This window comes from Siphateles boraxobius, unplaced genomic scaffold, assembly GCF_051911475.1.
Source record: "Siphateles boraxobius isolate OS27281-9 unplaced genomic scaffold, OSU_SipBor_1 294, whole genome shotgun sequence".
NCBI classification, from domain to species: domain Eukaryota; kingdom Metazoa; phylum Chordata; class Actinopteri; order Cypriniformes; family Leuciscidae; genus Siphateles; species Siphateles boraxobius.
In genome coordinates, this window is record NW_027508913.1 from 38,321 (window position 1) to 55,810 (window position 17,490).

The window sequence follows — 17,490 nt, forward strand, 5'->3', positions numbered from 1 at the left end:
ACAAGTCAGCTATGTTTTAAGTGAACGCAAACAGTTGAGAAAGAAAACGCATGTGTACCAGTTTAATGGATACGTGCGTCAGGTCTTAAAGTGACAGCAGCCTAATACACCTGCTTCCAAATTATCAGATTAAAAATATCTCTATGGCAGTTTTTTCCCATGTCATCAATGTAAAAATTGTGGCTAGTGCAAATGCTGTGTGGCTTGTAACTTTGGAAAACCACAAGACACAGTGTCTGGTGAGCAATATAGTTAATGTCAAGCCCTGTATATATATATATACACACCTCATTTCACTGATTATTTGTTGAAAAAGTATTTTTGAGGCCTTATTGTTTACCGTATTCATGGAAAGTGCCTTTTTTGTGTCAGCAGTTTAGATTGCAGGACATGTGCAGTCATTGGAAACGGCTTTTCCATAAAAAACACTTCACTGGGGGAGATCATTAACAAATACGACGTGGTGATCAGGTAAAAAAAAAAAAAAACACCTCCACCTCTTTGTGACCTCTTTCAACGTTTCTGTTACACTGCTTTCATTTACCGTTTACTAGTCCTCATTCTTAAAAAAAGTTATGTTTATATTCTCTTTTTTCATTTCTCAGAAAGTTTTAGTTTGAGCTTAGTGAGCTTTTTAGTTAATTTCCCTCTCCATCTCGTTTTCCATCTCCATCTATCCGTTGAATATATTTTTCTTTCGTTCTACAGAGCGATAGCCTTTCCATTAGTCTGGCTTGTATTTTGCATTCTTGTTTTATTGTAAGTCTGTTGAGTGGCAAATAATAGGCTCAATACCTCCTGCAATTAGAGCGCTGCTTGGCTACTGTTTCTCAACCTTTGCTTCTCAAGCCGATTTATAGCCCTTGGAATGAACTAATGCCATTTTATTTCTTGTAAGCCTCAAACAAATGGCAGAATTTGGCTGAGTGTATTTTTCCATGGTCTCTCCCTCCTCGCTGTGTTCTCAGAAGCTAATCACGGCGGGGGAGGAGAGTCCAGCCGGGTGACATTTGGTGTTGAGTTACATATCCTAATGCTTCGAAGTCTCCATTAGTGAGCAGAACACCAGCTCCCCTCTAATCTCATTTGTGAGAAAGAGGGCGGTTTTCCTATGGATTCACTCCCATGAAAAATTAGTTGATAAGGATGTATTTGTAGTGTCTGTAACGTTCATGAAGCAGTGGAGAGTAGGGAGTGTAACACTTTGGTTTTTAGCTGATGATGTTTTGAAAGAAGTCTCTTATGCTGCATTTTTATTTATTTATTTTTTATCACATAACAATTGCCTCCCTTAATATGCTAATGGGTTTTTGTTCCTAAATTATCCCTTCTGAAAAACAAGTGTGCTTAATTGTATTTGAATTTGCACTTTTTATTATTAATTAATACAATCATATAATATTAATGAAATAAAAGAGAATACACTTTCATTACTATGTTTCTTAAAACACTTAAGTACACTTTTATAAAGTGTACTTTGCAATAATGGCACAATAAACTTTTACTTTAAATTGCATTTTAAAATAATCTTTTGTCATGCTTTAAAGAAATACACTCATTTTGTTGTGTTGACTAACATACTAAAGCACATGTAAAGCACTTGATTATAATTTTAACTGTATTTGGTTATTTGATATTACATTTAAAGTTAATATATTTGAAATTTACTTAATTGCAACTTCATCATTACAGATGTGTAATTGTAAATGTCTTTAAATACATGACATACAAGTTTCAATGAATTGACATTAAAATATATTTTAGTTTATTTTAAATGCTTGTCACTAAATTCAGCAGAACACTTTAACTATATTTGAAAGACAATGAAATTACATATAAAGATGTACTGAAGTCCTACTTAAACTAAGTTAAACTAATTGCATTCAATATAAATTTGAACTACATTTTCACTTAATTATAAATAACATGCATTTGAGTGTCAGTAAACATTACATTTAGTTCACACATTATTTCCATAATAAGAACTTTTTTTGTTCAAGTTTTCACAAGGTGTGGCTCTTTCCAGTTTAGGAAATTTTAATGAATATTTAATCAAAAGGTCACCCTCCCTTCTCAATGGTGGGTGTTTTCCCAGTTAATCCCCCATTGTGTTGCATTTATTTGTTTTCCTTTCTTTATCATTGTTGCTGTTTACATCACATGCTTGGCTTTGCCTCAAGAATGTCTTGCTATTGAAGAATGTCAGCTATTGTAATCTAAACACAATTCAATTCACCTGGTCTGCACCAAATCCATAGAGTGAAACAAACACACACACACACACACACACACACACACACACACACACACACACACACACACACACACACACACACACACACACACACACACTCACACTCACACACACACTCACACTCACACTCACACACACACAAACACACACACACACACAGACACCCCCACACACACACACACACACACACAGTTTATGCTGAGATGAATTGCAGCGTTCAAGTCCTACTTACAAGCTCAGAAGTCGTAATTATGAGCTGATGTACGAACAGATTTTGTCTGGAAAAAAATAGATGTGTTAGGCAATTTTTATATTTCTTCTCTCTTTTTAACTTACTGCCAAATCAGGGAGCTTTTTCAGCACTAGTGTAACAAAATCAAGGCAAATGGTGTAAATCAGGTCTGTAATTGTCTTTATTATGTATTTTAGCATTCTCTTGCTTCCATAGGGAATGACGGGAAATGCAATTTGGCTGCACTAGCCTATCACCTCATAAATCGGCTAAATGAGTAGTGCTTTCTGGCAAGCTTTACCACTATTCCTCATCAACAGAGCACAAATTGTGTACAAACTACACTGCAAAGTCAATATATTTCACAAAACAAAGTTGTTTCTGCTATTATTTCTTAACTGACACATTCTCAACTCTGAAAATTGCATTATTGTGGTCCATTGCATTGATATTATAGCCATGGCACACTTATTATCAATGCTTATTGACCTTAATATAAATGGCCTCATATCTTTGTATGTCAGGCTGAATGACGCCCCAGTAAGAGGCTATGAGGAGGATGTGGGTAACAAGACCACATTGCGTCTGTTTTATCCCGAATCCGCCTCCTATAATCCGGGTATCCACAATGACCCGGACACTCTGCTAGTCCTGGTTCCTTTCAAACAACATGACCTCCGCTGGCTCAAAGAGATCCTATATGACGAGAAGAGGGTCAGTCCGTCTCACTTAGTTTTTTTTTTGTTTTTTTTTGACCCTGTGCCAGATTTCCCCCTGATTTCCCAGTAATCACGAGAGCTGTTTTCTCTCTATGCCTGGTTTAGGTTCGAAAGGGTTTCTGGAAGCCTCCTCCCCTGATCTGGCTTGGCCGGACCAGTCAGATCCGTATCCTGGACCCATATTTTCTTCGCCTAACAGCCAGCAAGCTTCTGCAAATTCCTTTGCAACCACGCCAACATCAGGTGAGATCTGCACACATGGCCAGGCTCCAGGGAATGTTAACACTTATCACCATGTCTTATCACTATGGAAACGCTAGGTAAAACTTTACAATAAGGTTCATTACTTAACATTAGTTAATGCATTAACTTACATGAACTAACCATGAGCGATACATTTGTTACTGCATTTGTTTATCTTTGTTAATGTTATTTAATAAAAAATACAGCTGTTCATTGTTCATTCATGTTAGTTCACAGTGCATTAACTAATGTTAACAACATTCTAATAAAGTATTAGTAAATGTTGAAATTAACATTAACTAAGATTAATAAATGCTGTATAAGTGCAGTTCATTATTAGTTCATGCTAACTAATGTTGTAAACTAATGTTAACTAATGAACCTTATTGTAAAGTGTTACCGAAACGCTCTCAGTGTGGAAGAACAGATGTGGATATAATTTCAGATATGGAAATTGTGGCACTTGCATATTTGATAGTAATGAAACGATTGGGTCCCACTTTATATTAAGTGGCTTTAAGTACTATGTACTTATTTACCGATGTAAGTACATAGTACTTATTGTGTTCAGGTTGTATTGTAAAACACGTTTGCTGCATTGAGATGTGATACTGGTAAGCTTAAGGTCAGGTGTGTGTGGTATGGGTCGGTTTAAGGTTAGGTTAAGGTGTAAGGGAAGGGTCAACTGTGTAATTACAAATGTAATTACATACATTAATTACAGCACGGTAACGTCCACTATGGTTTCAGACATCACTACAAATGTCTGTCCTCTCAAATAGTGCTCTATTTAAGGGTATAGGGGGCGATTTCAGACACAGCCTTACTGTGAGTGACGTAGTAAGTCCATTGTATCAAGTTATTAATTTCAATGTAAGTACATAGTACTTAAAGCCACTTAATATAAAGTGGGACCAACGATGGTAATGAGACTCAAAAAGCATTGTAATGCATCATCTATGGATTCTTGACATTAAGGTTACCCAAGGCAGAATTGCATTTTCCATGCTAATAAAAAATATTAGAGAGGTTCCAGTCAGTTGACATTTGGTGTATCCTGATACTTCGAAGTCTCCATTAGTGAGCAGAACACCAGCTCCACTCTAATCTCATTTGTGAGAAAGAGGGCAGTTTTTCCCACATGGATTCACTCCCATGAAAAATGACATGTTACATGTGGAGTGTATAAGGATGTTTGTAGTGTCTGTAATGTTCATAAAGAGATGTTTTTTAAAATAATTCTCTTATGCTGCATTTATTTCTTCAAAAAACGTAAAACATAACAACTGTCTCCCTTAAAGGGGTCATGCACTGAGAAATAAATGTTTCCTTGAGGTTTTGACATATAAGAGGTCATCATATTATAACAATATCCTTAAAGTTTCAGAACTGAAAACGTCCTTGAGGAAGAGAGAAGAGCACAGGGTCACTCACTGGGTTAAAAAAAAAAAAACATTACCTTCAGAAGGATCCTAATGCTAGGAATGTGGATATTTATTTTCAACAATGTGAATGTCTCAGTTGAACATTATTTATTCGTATTCGGTACATTTCACTGGATTCTTCGGTAAATCAGTCCCCAAAAAAGTGCAGGCTTGGCAGGCTTTTACGATATGGACTCGACAGTATTGCCACAACATGTAAGTAAAGGCCCGTTCACACCAAGGACGATAACTATAAAGATAACGATAAAGATAACTATATATGCGTCCACACCAACGACTGATAACGGTCTTTTTTATTCTAAGCACGCGCGCACCCGTGTGGACAGTGGAAGATTTTTTTGTACCGCGACGATTAACTTCTCTGCAATGTCATCTGCCATTTTAAATGCGCGAGACCTTTAAATTAGAATGGATTCTGATTGGCTGGCAGTGTTTTATCGTTCGACACCTGGAAAAAAATCGTTCTGAAAGTGATCCCAACGATATCGTTCCTCATATCTTTATCGTTATAGTTGTGGTGCGAACTCTGTTATTCTTTAATATGGAGAACGATTTTTAGAATTATATCTTTATCGGTATCTTTATAGTTATCGTGCTTGGTGTGAACGGGCCTTAACCCTGTTCATTCTAATGCCTGATCTGTGACCAGTGATATCTGATGTTATGATTCATGTAGCTACAGTCAGATGTTCTTTATCCTGTCAGTAAATCAAACCAGTGACTAAACGGTCAACTTCATATCGTTTTTCTTAGTAGGGTTAGCAGTAGCTGTCAATCAAACAGCACGCACTGGAGCTGTCAATCAAACAGCTTGTGTTTGTCACTGAGTTCTGAACTCGCGCCAAAACTCCCGTAATTATCAACAAATATCTAATTTACATTGTGTTTGCACTGTTAGTTATGACGAAAGCATTCGTTGATGTGCAGAAATCGAGTTGCCATAACAAGATCGCTGCATACATGTCTGTGATTGGCTATGCTCATCACTGCAACCTTTCATGCCACGATCTAAATATAATGCCATAGATCTAATTGTAATGCTATAATTATCACGTTTCACGAGTAGTTAACATTGAGAGCTGTAATAGTAAAAACGGGCTAAAAGTTTTCGAGAGAGTTCCAAATGTAATACCGGCTATTTCATATGCAGAGCTGTTAGCCAATCATAGCAGTGGGCGTTTACACTGAGGTCTCACAGCAGACACGCCCCTTCCAACAGAGCGTTCAAATCAGAGGGATAAAATCAGGGTAGGAAAAATGCCTTTTATTTCTAAATTATGACAATTTTTGATGTACAAATCAAACTAACATTATAAGTGCACCCCAGGGAATATTATGAAACAATAAAACAATGCAGTTCATGATCCCTTTAAAGGGATGGTAAAACGCATTTTTTCGAAGGCTTGATTGTGTTTGTGGGGTGAACTGTAACATATATGTTCATGCTTCGTTTTTTAAAAATTGCATTATTTTTCATATATTTTACCTTTATTCTACACTGCTCTGCCCCTCCTTGTAAAAACGGTCTAATGGTTTCCTGGTTCTATGAAGCCAGTCCCTCAAAACTATGCAATGGGCTCAGATTGGTTAGCTGGCCCAGTGTGTTGTGATTCGTTAACCGTCAAGTGCACGTTTACCGGAAACGTCACGCCCCTTACCTTTAACGGTACTTTGTGCTTTGGTGTATTGTAAACAATGGGGTCAATAAAACCAATCGGACCCGGGGAAACGTTAGTGAAGATGATCGAGCAGAACCTGCTCAAGAACGGCTGTTAAACGACGTTTCAGAAAGGTTTGTTTTTTGTTGTTCTATCATTACTTTTTAGATACGCTGTTATTTACAGTAATTGTACTAATTATTATAGAATTACAAAAAATAAGCTTCATAAACAAGAATTTCATATAATCGTTCTAACAAATTATACTACAGTCCTCAAAGGGATTTTTTTTGAGTAAAGACTGGATCTATAGTGATCGTTTCTGACTGTATGCCACCATAACTTTTGTAGTTTTAGAACGATTGTAGACAAAATATCTGTCGACAGAACTATTAACCCAAAACAAACACTAAACATCGGCTGCCAAATCAAACACAGAACCATGTTTAGCATGCCTGTAGATAAACAAGCATGTAGATAAACATAAAAGCTCTAATCAAAGAATAATTTACACTAATTCCAAGTTCGCTGTTGAGATAAAAAAAAAATTTGTAACATTAGGTGTTTGTCGGATAACGTAAAGTATGAATGAGCATTTAATAAACCAGAACAGCCAAACAGCGTTGTCATTTGTTTCCTTCCTTGCTACAACGTACAATTAACAATACGACTATTACAGGAAAACACATCGACGAAAAATAAATCATACTTACAGGTTGTGGCTCGTAAACAAAAGCTTCTGTTTTTAAAGTTGGAACTGCTCCATCTTTCAGGACAAGCCGATGTGTGAATCATGCATTGAGCTCGCAAAGATTGTGAAAGCTTTCCTCCGTTACATGTGAAGTACAGAGAGCCAGATTTGGGTCATAATTAGGCCAATCCTTAAAAATATTTTGGTTTGCAGTAAAAAAAAAAAAAAAAAAGGTCGGTAGGTAGGTCTATATTTTTTTTTTCAAGATTCAATGTAAAAAAATATATATTTTTTTACATAGTACCACAGTAGGACTAACGCAAAGAGGGCGCTTGAGACGCACAAGTCAGCAATATTTCTGATGATTTATTGGCGTGAAGTTTCGTGCACAATGACAAACAGGAGTGCAACATTCAGGGATTGAAATTAACACCCTCCAACTAGCCAAATAAGGGTAAAAATTAACTTTGGAACCAAATCTGCGCGGATTTAGTGCAAATACGCAACTCGTGAGTCCTCATGATATATAAAATACAGTGCATTGCGCAGAATCTACGGATTTCTGGCTTACTTGAACACACACGTCACTAAGCAACAAATAACGGCGAGCATGTTCACTTGCATTGAAGTAATGGTGAATATTAAAAAGCATTTGGTTAACAGAAAATACATTATTTTCCAACATCCTACATGTTCTGTGTACTGTATTGATCTGTCCACCTAAAACACTTTTTTTAATTTAAAAGAAACCACTTTTTTAGGGTCAAATTGTAGGACGTCCTCAATAGTTTTGAGTATCCTCCACCAACATTTTAGTGGTTATCTTCAGGTCAGTCGACACGATCACCGTTAGACAGGTGAGAAGGGAGGGGAAAAGATCTGGGCACAGTTTTTCCAGAACTTCTTGCCAAGTTAAAGCGCTGTCGAGATGTTTTAATGCATTTTTTAGAATGCATTTATTATGGTGCCCAAACCCATATGACTTTGAACGGTGACTGCGAACATTTTATACTGCATCATTACTAGGGATGGGTATCATTAAGGTTTTAACGGTATTACTACTCTTACCGATACTGCTTATCGATCCGGTACTTTAACGGTATTCTTATTGGTTCTTTTTTTTTTTTTTTTTTTTTTTTTTACATTCGGGTAATAATTAGCATTTGCTTTTTATTTTGAAATGTCAAATATCTATAGCAAAAGAAAAATCAATGCTTTAACAAAACGAATAAAATATCTAGGCTATTTGTGCAGCAGTGTGCAGGCTTTTTTGTTTTATTTACATGAGATAGGATACGATAAGCAAAAACAAGTACAAACACATGTTCAAAAAAAGAATACAATTAAAGGTGCAATGTGTAAAAATTTTGAGTATCTATTAACAGAAATGCAATATAAGATCCATAACTATGTGTTCAGTGGTGTATAAAGAACTTACTTAATAAACTGTAATGTTTTTATTACCTTAGAATGAGACATTTATATCTCCATAACCGCGGGCACCCCCTTCTATGAAGGTCGACATATTGTGTCGTCATGTTTCTACCGTAGCCGAACACGAACAAACAGCGCTACAGAGCGCGTTTCGTCACTACCTTGACAGAGAAGCCGCAGAAAGCTAGAAGCTAGCCATAAACACCGTGAGTAGTGACTTTTCCCTTGTCAGTGGTGTAAAATATGTAGTTGGATTGTTTCATGTAACTTAGTTCTTCTCCCTCGCTGTGTTATGGCTTTGCTATGTGGAGATAAATGTGCTGGTTACGTTCGTAAATCAGCTGATTAGTACTCTAGTCATTGACCGCAAAACAACGTTACAGGAATCACCAACCCGTCGATCAAGTCGGTCTTGGAAGCATTTTAAGTCGATCGCAAAGAGTTTTCAAAATCAGAGAAAAAAAGCCTATTGTCTGTAGTAAATGGTGTCTAGGGGATGCGAGGCGCGCGCGCTGTTACAATCATGCCATTTTTGCCGCACGCACCTTTGGGCTCATGCGGACGCGTCCAGTTTAAACAAGGCTTTACGCTTTAACCAGCTCAGCCACAGTAACAGCTCATATTAGCCAGCTAAACTTTTACTACCCTGTTAGAAAAAATATATAGTTGCATATAGTTTCATGTGTTTCTTCTCCCTCGCTGTATTATGCTCCCGATGGTGAGACCGGAGAGTCTAACAAAAACACACGATCTTTATCCCCGATACCAGTGAGATTGAGCCAGAGATGTCTCTCCGTGCTGACCAAAGCGGACATAGAACGACCGATGGCACGGGCCGTTTGCTTGGTCGCGCGAAGAGATAGATCTGTGGCTCTGCGTAGTTCAGAAAACACTTCCTCATCGATAGTACTCAAGTCCATCAACAGGTCAGCCTGGTACGCCTGTAACACTGCCATAGTGTGCAGCGCAGCACCAGCCGGACCTGCAGCTTGATAAGCTTTTCCCACGAGCGCTGATGTTGTTCTGCACGGCTTCGTGGGGAGGGTAGGTTTCTTTAACGAAGATGCTGCTTCAGGCGAGGGATAGCTTGCGAGCGTCTCTTCAACCTGCGGCATCTCCGTATACCCCCGCGACTACGCACCCACCATAGTCGAAAAAGTCGACGTCGAGGGTACAAAGATGCGAGAAGTATATGGTTTACTCCATTACTTAAATAGTTCGTCATGGAGGTCCTCGAAAAAGGGGAAAGACTGATGTTTTGGTCCCTCCTCCCTGCCACCGGACAGAAACCTATCCCCTAGCTTAGACTGTTTGGGGGTCTCTTGTTCGCCTGGCCAGTCAAGCTGTAATCGGGCCACCGAGCGAGTAACCACCTCGAGCAATTCCTCGAAAGATCTCTTTTCACGAGAGGAACGCTCAGAGGCTGGCTGCTCGCGGTCCGAAGACCCAAGAGATACAACATCCCCCTCGTGAACCGAAGAAGCACCGGAGCGCGCTTCGAAATCACAAGAAGGGATGCGTGGATCTGGTGACGCAGCAAGTGAAAGGGACGGACCCGTCTCTTGCTCGTCATGCAGATCCATACGAGAGCCCCACGATGGTAATGCGGGTGCGGACTGGAAATAGTTCACACGGGATCGAAGCATTTTAACCGTGAGCTGGTCACAATGCTCGCACCCGCCCTTCTCTATAGCCAGAAACGCGTGCTCTTCATCCGAACAAACAAAACAGTAATCGTGTGTATCCAGCTCAGACATGGGACGGGAGCATGGAGGAACACAACGCTTACTATTTTCTTGGCTCATTTCTCCTCTTTTTTAACTTTCAAAAACTCTTTGATGTAGCGTGAGAGAAAAAGATTTTGAGAAATGAGAAATTTTCTGCACACTGCCTGACAAAACTAACTCCTAACAAAGATCTGAGAACAGATGAGAGATAGAGAGAGTGTTTGCGTTCACACATGCACAGAATGGTCTGAAGACAAAAGACCTGACGATGCACCTGCGGCTCATCTATTTATAGCCTCGTGTTGCGGGTGCGCGCCGATGACGTCATCGACCGAGGCTATATTACCTCCGGGTCAATTCTATCGACGTGTTACACACAATATTCAGCTGGTCACGATTAAAGACGTTCCCAATGCGCTGAGCAACGAAGCATCGATTGTAGCTTTCGAAAGGGAACCACTGTTTAACCACTGCTTTCTGCACAGAGCTGTCGATGTTGCCATTCTTGAGGAGGAAGTCTGTCATCCGTCAGGCTAAAAAGTGAAAAGAACAGCATTTATTTGAAATAGAAATCTTCTTTGACAGTATAAATGTCTAAACAGTCCCTTTTGATTAATTTAATGCATCCTTGCTGAATAATTATCAATTCCTTAAAAAAACTAAACAAAAGAGGGTCAAACTACTGACCCCAAACACTTGAATTGTAGTGTATGGCTTTGCATTTGGTTTGCTGTGAGTAAGGTCAGACTATCATTCTTACAGATGTGCTGTGCTGTTTCTAATACAATTACTAGCCAATTGGCAAACATTTACCTCACCAGAGCCAAGTTTCACTCACATGTGTTAATTTTGGATTCTGCTTGTTGTTTTTGTGAGAGCCAAGATATTTGTTATTGTGAAACGTTTTTTTTATGGTCAATTATCCATACAAAGACCTCAAGTATCCTGGTACAGCCACAGATATTTACAAAGAATTATGATTAGAAGTTTATTTTTGGTACATGTTATCGAAGGCTAGAAACAGCAAGTAAATACAAGAATGCAAAAACAAGCTCAGTGCTTTGTCCCAACCAAACTCTTCTCTCTCTCTCTCTCTCTCTCTCTCTCTCTCTCTCTCTCTCTCTCTCTCTCTCTCTCTCTCTCTCTCTCTCTCTCTCTCTCTCTCTCTCTCTATCTCTCTTTCTCTCTCTCTCTCTCTGTCTCTCTCTCTCTCTCTCTCTCTCTCTCTCTCTCTCACAAAGAAACACATACATCCTCTTTCCTCTCTGTGTACTTTTGTATCTTTTGGAGGCACACCCCTCTACATATATCTTTCATATATCTGTATTGAGCTTGTTTGGAGGGCTGTGATTGGGCCGGACACCGCAGACACACGTGCAACAGATTTACTTCTTTATATTCCTCGGGCTGCTTAAGAAGGTTGTCCTCCCGTGTTCCTCGCTGACAGGGACCCCTGCAATCTCTGGGCCGACAGCCAGAATCACAGAGACGTCATGCTTGAGAGGGTGGCAAACAGAGCCGTACTCTGTCAATAAACATGGGGGAAACACACGTGCACATCCACGCTCGCTTCTGGAGCTATTAGTCAAAAAAACAGACTGAAACAGAGAGTGATGTTTTTAGTCAAACTAGTTCTTAACCTGGACACTCACTGTACTACCAACAAACCGCTCAGTCTACATACTCTCATTCTTTGTGTTGAGAGAGAGAGAGAGAGAGAGAGAGAGAGAGAGAGAGAGAGAGAGAGAGAGAGAGAAAGAGAGAGAGAGAGAGAGAGAGAGAGAGAGAGAGAGAGAGAGAGAGAGAGAGAGAGAGAGAGAGAGAGAGAGAGAGAGAGAGAGAGAGAAAGAGAGAGAGAGAGAGAGAGAGAGAGAGAAAGAGAGAGCGAGAGAGAGAGAGAGAGAGAGAGAGAGAGAGAGAGAGAGAGAGAGAGAGAGAGAGAGAGAAGAGAGAGAGAGAGAGAGAGAGAGAGAGAAAGAGAGAGCGAGAGAGAGAGAGAGAGAGAGAGAGAGAGAGAGAGAGAGAGAGAGAGAGAGAGAGAGAGCTTTCAAGGGGAAATGCTAGCAGATCCGCTGGCTTCTAAAATTAAACGCAGAACAATAGAATGGAAAATAACTAGAACTAAATCATTAAGCTAGTCTGTTACTTAATACCAGGCCATTTATTAAAAAAAAATGTTTACATTAGTAAACTATTTAAAGGGTCAGTTTAGTTTTTGTTGTTGTTTATTTTATGTTTATTTCAATTTTTTTTAATTATCCATAGAATACAATCTAGCCCTGTTTTTATTATTAATATTATAATTCCATCCATTTTCCAAACCACTTATTCTCTGTAGGGTAGTGGGTATTATTATTTTATTTATTATTATTATTATTATTACCATTTACAAGGCACACAAATTATTATTTACAGGGCTAAAAACATTATTTGGACACTTAAAAAAATTGATATTATTATTTTAAAATATAACCAAGTGATGCTAGTCCTGATTCTAATTTAATTCTAATTCTTATACTAATTATTTTTTCTGAGCCATTTTGACTTTTAATGTACTGTTATTTTGGTAATATATAGTAGATATATGAAGTCAGTTCTTCTACAGTTATAGTTCATGACAGTATTTCATCTGTGAACATATTTTACTACTATTTGACAAGCAAAATTCTGTCTTTAATGTTGAGTCCATATGTTTTATGATTTAAATCTTATCAAGTTTGATATTTGTAAATGTTGTATGTGAGTAACTCAGAGCACAGTGCCAAATGTTTACAGCCCCATTTGGAAAGGAAAGACCATTAACAAGAAGAAGGAAGTAGGAAGTCTCTTTTTTTAATTTGAACATGATGTGAAAATGGAGGCACTGTTGTTGAAATGGAGGCTGAGATTTGCATCTTTGAGGAGATGTATACAAGTGTGTTTAGGGGGGATATTTTGTGTGGGACTGAACGGATCAGTAGCTACGGAAATCACGGAGCAATGCGGAAAAGCTAATGACTTGGAAAAAGAGAGATAGATGCAACTTAAGCAGTCAGGGCTGGAAAAAGCCAAGATGCATTACTTTCCATAGCGTTCCACTAAGCAGAAATTTCACACAAAAGGTGATTTCTGGCAAAAATTCACATTTTAAGTGGTTTATTGCAGCGTAAGTGTGTGTTCAACGTTTTTACAATGCTTGCAAAATTACGAGGAGTTTAAAACCTCATAAAAAATGTCGTCCTACATGTATGTTGACGTCCTATTAAGGTTTGTGCAGGACATAATATCATAGAGCTCATTCTTTTTTCAAAAATAGCCATTATGTCAGGTTTCTTGGTTCCAGGTGGACCTCAGTGGAGAGATAGCATTTGATTGGACTTATTTGCATAGAAAAAGGTTAATTAAATCGGTTATAGATTCATATAGATGACTTGGGCTAAAATCCAAGTGCTTAAAGACTCATAGGAAAGTTAAAGCTGTCTTCAGCCGCCCCCTGCAGGAGGACAAACACTATTAGACAGACGTTATCTAAACAGCACTTCCTCTGTTTCCTCTGTTTCTCCATCAGAAACCAATCCATCCCACCACTGGTATTCTGGCAGTATTTGTGGCATTAAACTACTGTGACGTTGTGCACGTCGCTGGATTCGGATATCCAGAGTCCCGAAACCAGAAACAGCCCATTCACTATTATGGAAAAGAAACAATGAAGTCCATGAAGGTTTGTTTTTTTTTTATGAAAAAAAAAGGGCTTTATTTCAATAGTCCACTTCAGACATTCAACTACATGTCAACTGACTCTCATTAGAGAATTAGTAGACTTTCTGCTTAATATCTGCTAACACTTTATTTTTATGCTAATCAACAGACATTCTACTGATAATAAGTCACTTTACAACTACGTGTCAACTTATCAGAGTATTAGTAGACTGTTATGGTTCGGGTTAGTAGAATAAGTTGACATGTAGTTGCAAAGTTACTTGTAGTCAGTAGAACGTGTGTTGAGGAGCATCAAAATAAAGTGTTAGCAGATAGTAAGCATGCTACTCCAATGACTGCTAGGTGACATGTAGTTGCAAAGTTGCAGAGCTGTGAAGTGGACTATCGAAAAAAAGTGTTACCAATTAATTAAAACTAATTCTATAAAATGATCCCATGATGACAACCCATAAAAGGTTCTGCCTGACAGAACCCTTTTATAAAGAACCTTTTCTTCTAAGACGGTGTAACATTGCTTTGCTTTACTGGATGCTCTTGTTGTTTCAGAATTCCTACCATGATCTCAGCCAAGAGGGTCAGGTTCTTAAGAGACTGGAAGACCAGGGGGCCATTTTATATCTTCATCCTCATTCTTGACACGCAACATGAGCACAAGTATATGTTCACACGTAAGAACATACATGAGTGCATGTAAATACAACACTAGAAACAATATCTTCATCTTTGGATTCACACAAGCCTGAATTATATTCAGCTCTCACCCTGCATTTCTATGCGATTTCCACATTTTTGTCTGATTTTTTGAAGAAAAAATTCCTTTCGGGATTCTTTTTTTTTTTTTTTTTTTTTAAATATCACCACTAGATATTTTGTGTAAGTATTAAATAAAATGAAATGAAATCTTATTTTTCATTGGCAAGATTTAATGGAGAGCATATGGAGACAAGGACAAGGTCAGATGACGAACAGCAACCTTGTTTTCAGATAACCAAATCTGCTCTTTGTCCAGAAAGTCAATAAAGTTAAAGAATTTTTTTTTACAGAATTTAGTGCACTTTCAAAGTTGAATGTAACACTTATGAACTCACTTAGAAGGGTATATCAGCTAAACTTTTAAAGTGAGCCTCTTCAATTTAGAGATTCTATATTTAAGATACAATTTTTGGTAACACTTTATTTTACAGTGACCTTGTTACATATGTTACATGTACTTACCATAGTAATAACAGTAAATTATGCATAATTACATGCAACTAACCCTCAACCAAACCCTATAGTAAGTAAATGTAGTTAATTAACATTACGTTAATTAATATTACACTAATATTACAGTGATCGTTGTGACGGAAGCGAATCAATCAAAACTAACTTTAGCTGGACAATAACTTAACTCTAGAGCTGCTGTAAAGCCAAAACAATCTCTGTTACTTTAATTTCCTATTATCACTGTAAAGCTGCTTTGAAACCATCTATATTGTTAAAAGCGCTATATAAATGAAGCTGACTTGAAACTGTAACAATGACACCTTAAAATAAAGTGTAACCCAATTTTCCTCTGAGCATAAGTGATTGTGAAGTCATCACCCGGATATCTGTAGCAATACCTCGCACAGCCTGAAGAGGGCGATTAACTCCGTGACAGTGTGAGCGAGGTCTGTTTACAGGGAGAGTGAAGCGCTGAGGCAAATTACATGTACATGATGGCCGTATGTTCGCTTTCTGCTTTATGGATATTGTTTCTATTTGAAGTGGGGGAGCTGCCTTTTTTGAGTCATATTCATTACTCAGAGCTTCACAGAGGAAGGAACATCTGGAGATTTGTCAGGGCCCGAATACACTGCCAGACTGCAAGGCCTCAGTAGCCCAATACAGCAAAAAATACCTCGCGAGAGGTGAACTTTTGGTGTCATTCAAATGAATGATGCAAACCATGCACAAACAGCTTTCATAAATCAGACTCATAATTGGAGGTTGCATATATGAAGGCATCACATGTAGGCTACGCAACATAGACAAAGACTGTTCTAGATGTTAAGACTCTTACCTGTTATTTCCTGACAGGCAATCTCTCAATAGATTGCACATGATCCATGGATACATGCAAAATGGTGGACAAAGTGGGAGAATAATGATAAATGTACTATTTCATTCAATGTTGTATAGACAACGAAATAGTCAGTACGATAATAAAGAAGATTTTTATACAAAATATTTGTGTGTGACGTTTGCTTTTATGCTTCTTAGAACTATACCGTTAGCTTAGCAACATGCTAGCATGTCCAAGCAATTATGTAATTATCCATTTGTTATGAAATCAGATATGTTCAATCACAGATATGTATAGACCTTATGCCCCTTTTTAGCATTCTGTTTTGTATTTCCACAGCATGAACGTAAGATCTTACGGATTTCTGAATGAACCGCTTGTTTTATAAACTTCACAGTCTACTGACATTTGTTATGACATCTGCTTTAAACATTACAATGCTCATGATAACTTTCAGTAACTCTACAATAAGTGAATCCACTTCACCATGCAGCTAAATGCTCTTCGACATCTAGACATAGACACACACAGAGCTACCGCAAAAACGGAAGTTCAAAGACAAAATTCTTCACATGGCTGATTGCTTGTTTCTCTGGCACATTAGGTCTATAGGTAGATGCTACATTCGACCGCTCCAGACACGTCGTCGGTCAGCGTGTCGTCACTCACAGTAAGGCTGTGTCTGAAATCGCCCCCTATACCCTTAAATAGAGCACTATTTGAGAGGACAGACATTTGTAGTGATGTCTGAAACCATAGTGGACGTTACCGAGTGCACTCAATCAATCCCTCAATGCAAAGCATTAACGAGTTTACAATCGTATGTTCAACGGCTAGAGAATACCCATAATGCACTGTGAGAGTCGCATGCTAAATTAATTCCCGCGTCTGACCAGAAGATGGCGCCAGCAGCTGAATCATCCATCCATTGATTTTCCAAACCGCTGGTTCAATGAGGCTACAGCGTAATAACATACAGTTATAAATTACTTGTTAACTGATTATTCAACTGTTTAATTGAGGTTTATACATAGATTCCATGACATAGTTAATCATCTTTTAATCTTACTACTGGAGGTGCCAGTTTGCTAAGTTTTAAATGATTATTTACTACTCAGACAGCAACATAGCGTCGGCCCACATCTGGTACGTGTGGATTCCATGTGTACCAGATGTGGACCGGATCTGGGCCGACACTGTTGCTGTCTGGTTAAACAGTAAGCACAAACTATGCAAAAGCGGCTTCACTTCCTGCGCACTCAGTGTCTGAATTCATTCACTCCTTCAAGTGGATTATATTAGTGGACTAATGTAGGGAATAGTGAATAATGAGATTTCGAA

General features: G+C 38.3%; 1 protein-coding gene across 6 annotated transcripts in view; it reads left to right on the top strand.

The window, feature by feature from the left end:
* The window catches only part of LOC143754088 (CMP-N-acetylneuraminate-beta-galactosamide-alpha-2,3-sialyltransferase 4-like), a 54,370-nt gene extending 38,059 nt beyond the window's left edge, over nt 1–16,311 (top strand). For 3 of the 6 annotated variants that reach the window (XM_077246999.1, XM_077246998.1, XM_077247003.1), the window contains 5 exons: nt 373–471; nt 3,011–3,200; nt 3,311–3,448; nt 13,951–14,103; nt 14,649–16,311. In XM_077246999.1, coding sequence (XP_077103114.1) covers nt 373–471; nt 3,011–3,200; nt 3,311–3,448; nt 13,951–14,103; nt 14,649–14,738 — 670 coding nt within the window. In that variant the 3' untranslated portion in view covers nt 14,739–16,311. The remainder of the gene's footprint in view (nt 1–372; nt 472–3,010; nt 3,201–3,310; nt 3,449–13,950; nt 14,104–14,648) is intronic. The other 3 variants (XM_077247001.1, XM_077247000.1, XM_077247002.1) reach the window with 2 other exon arrangements.
* The last annotated feature ends 1,179 nt before the right edge of the window (nt 16,312–17,490 follow it).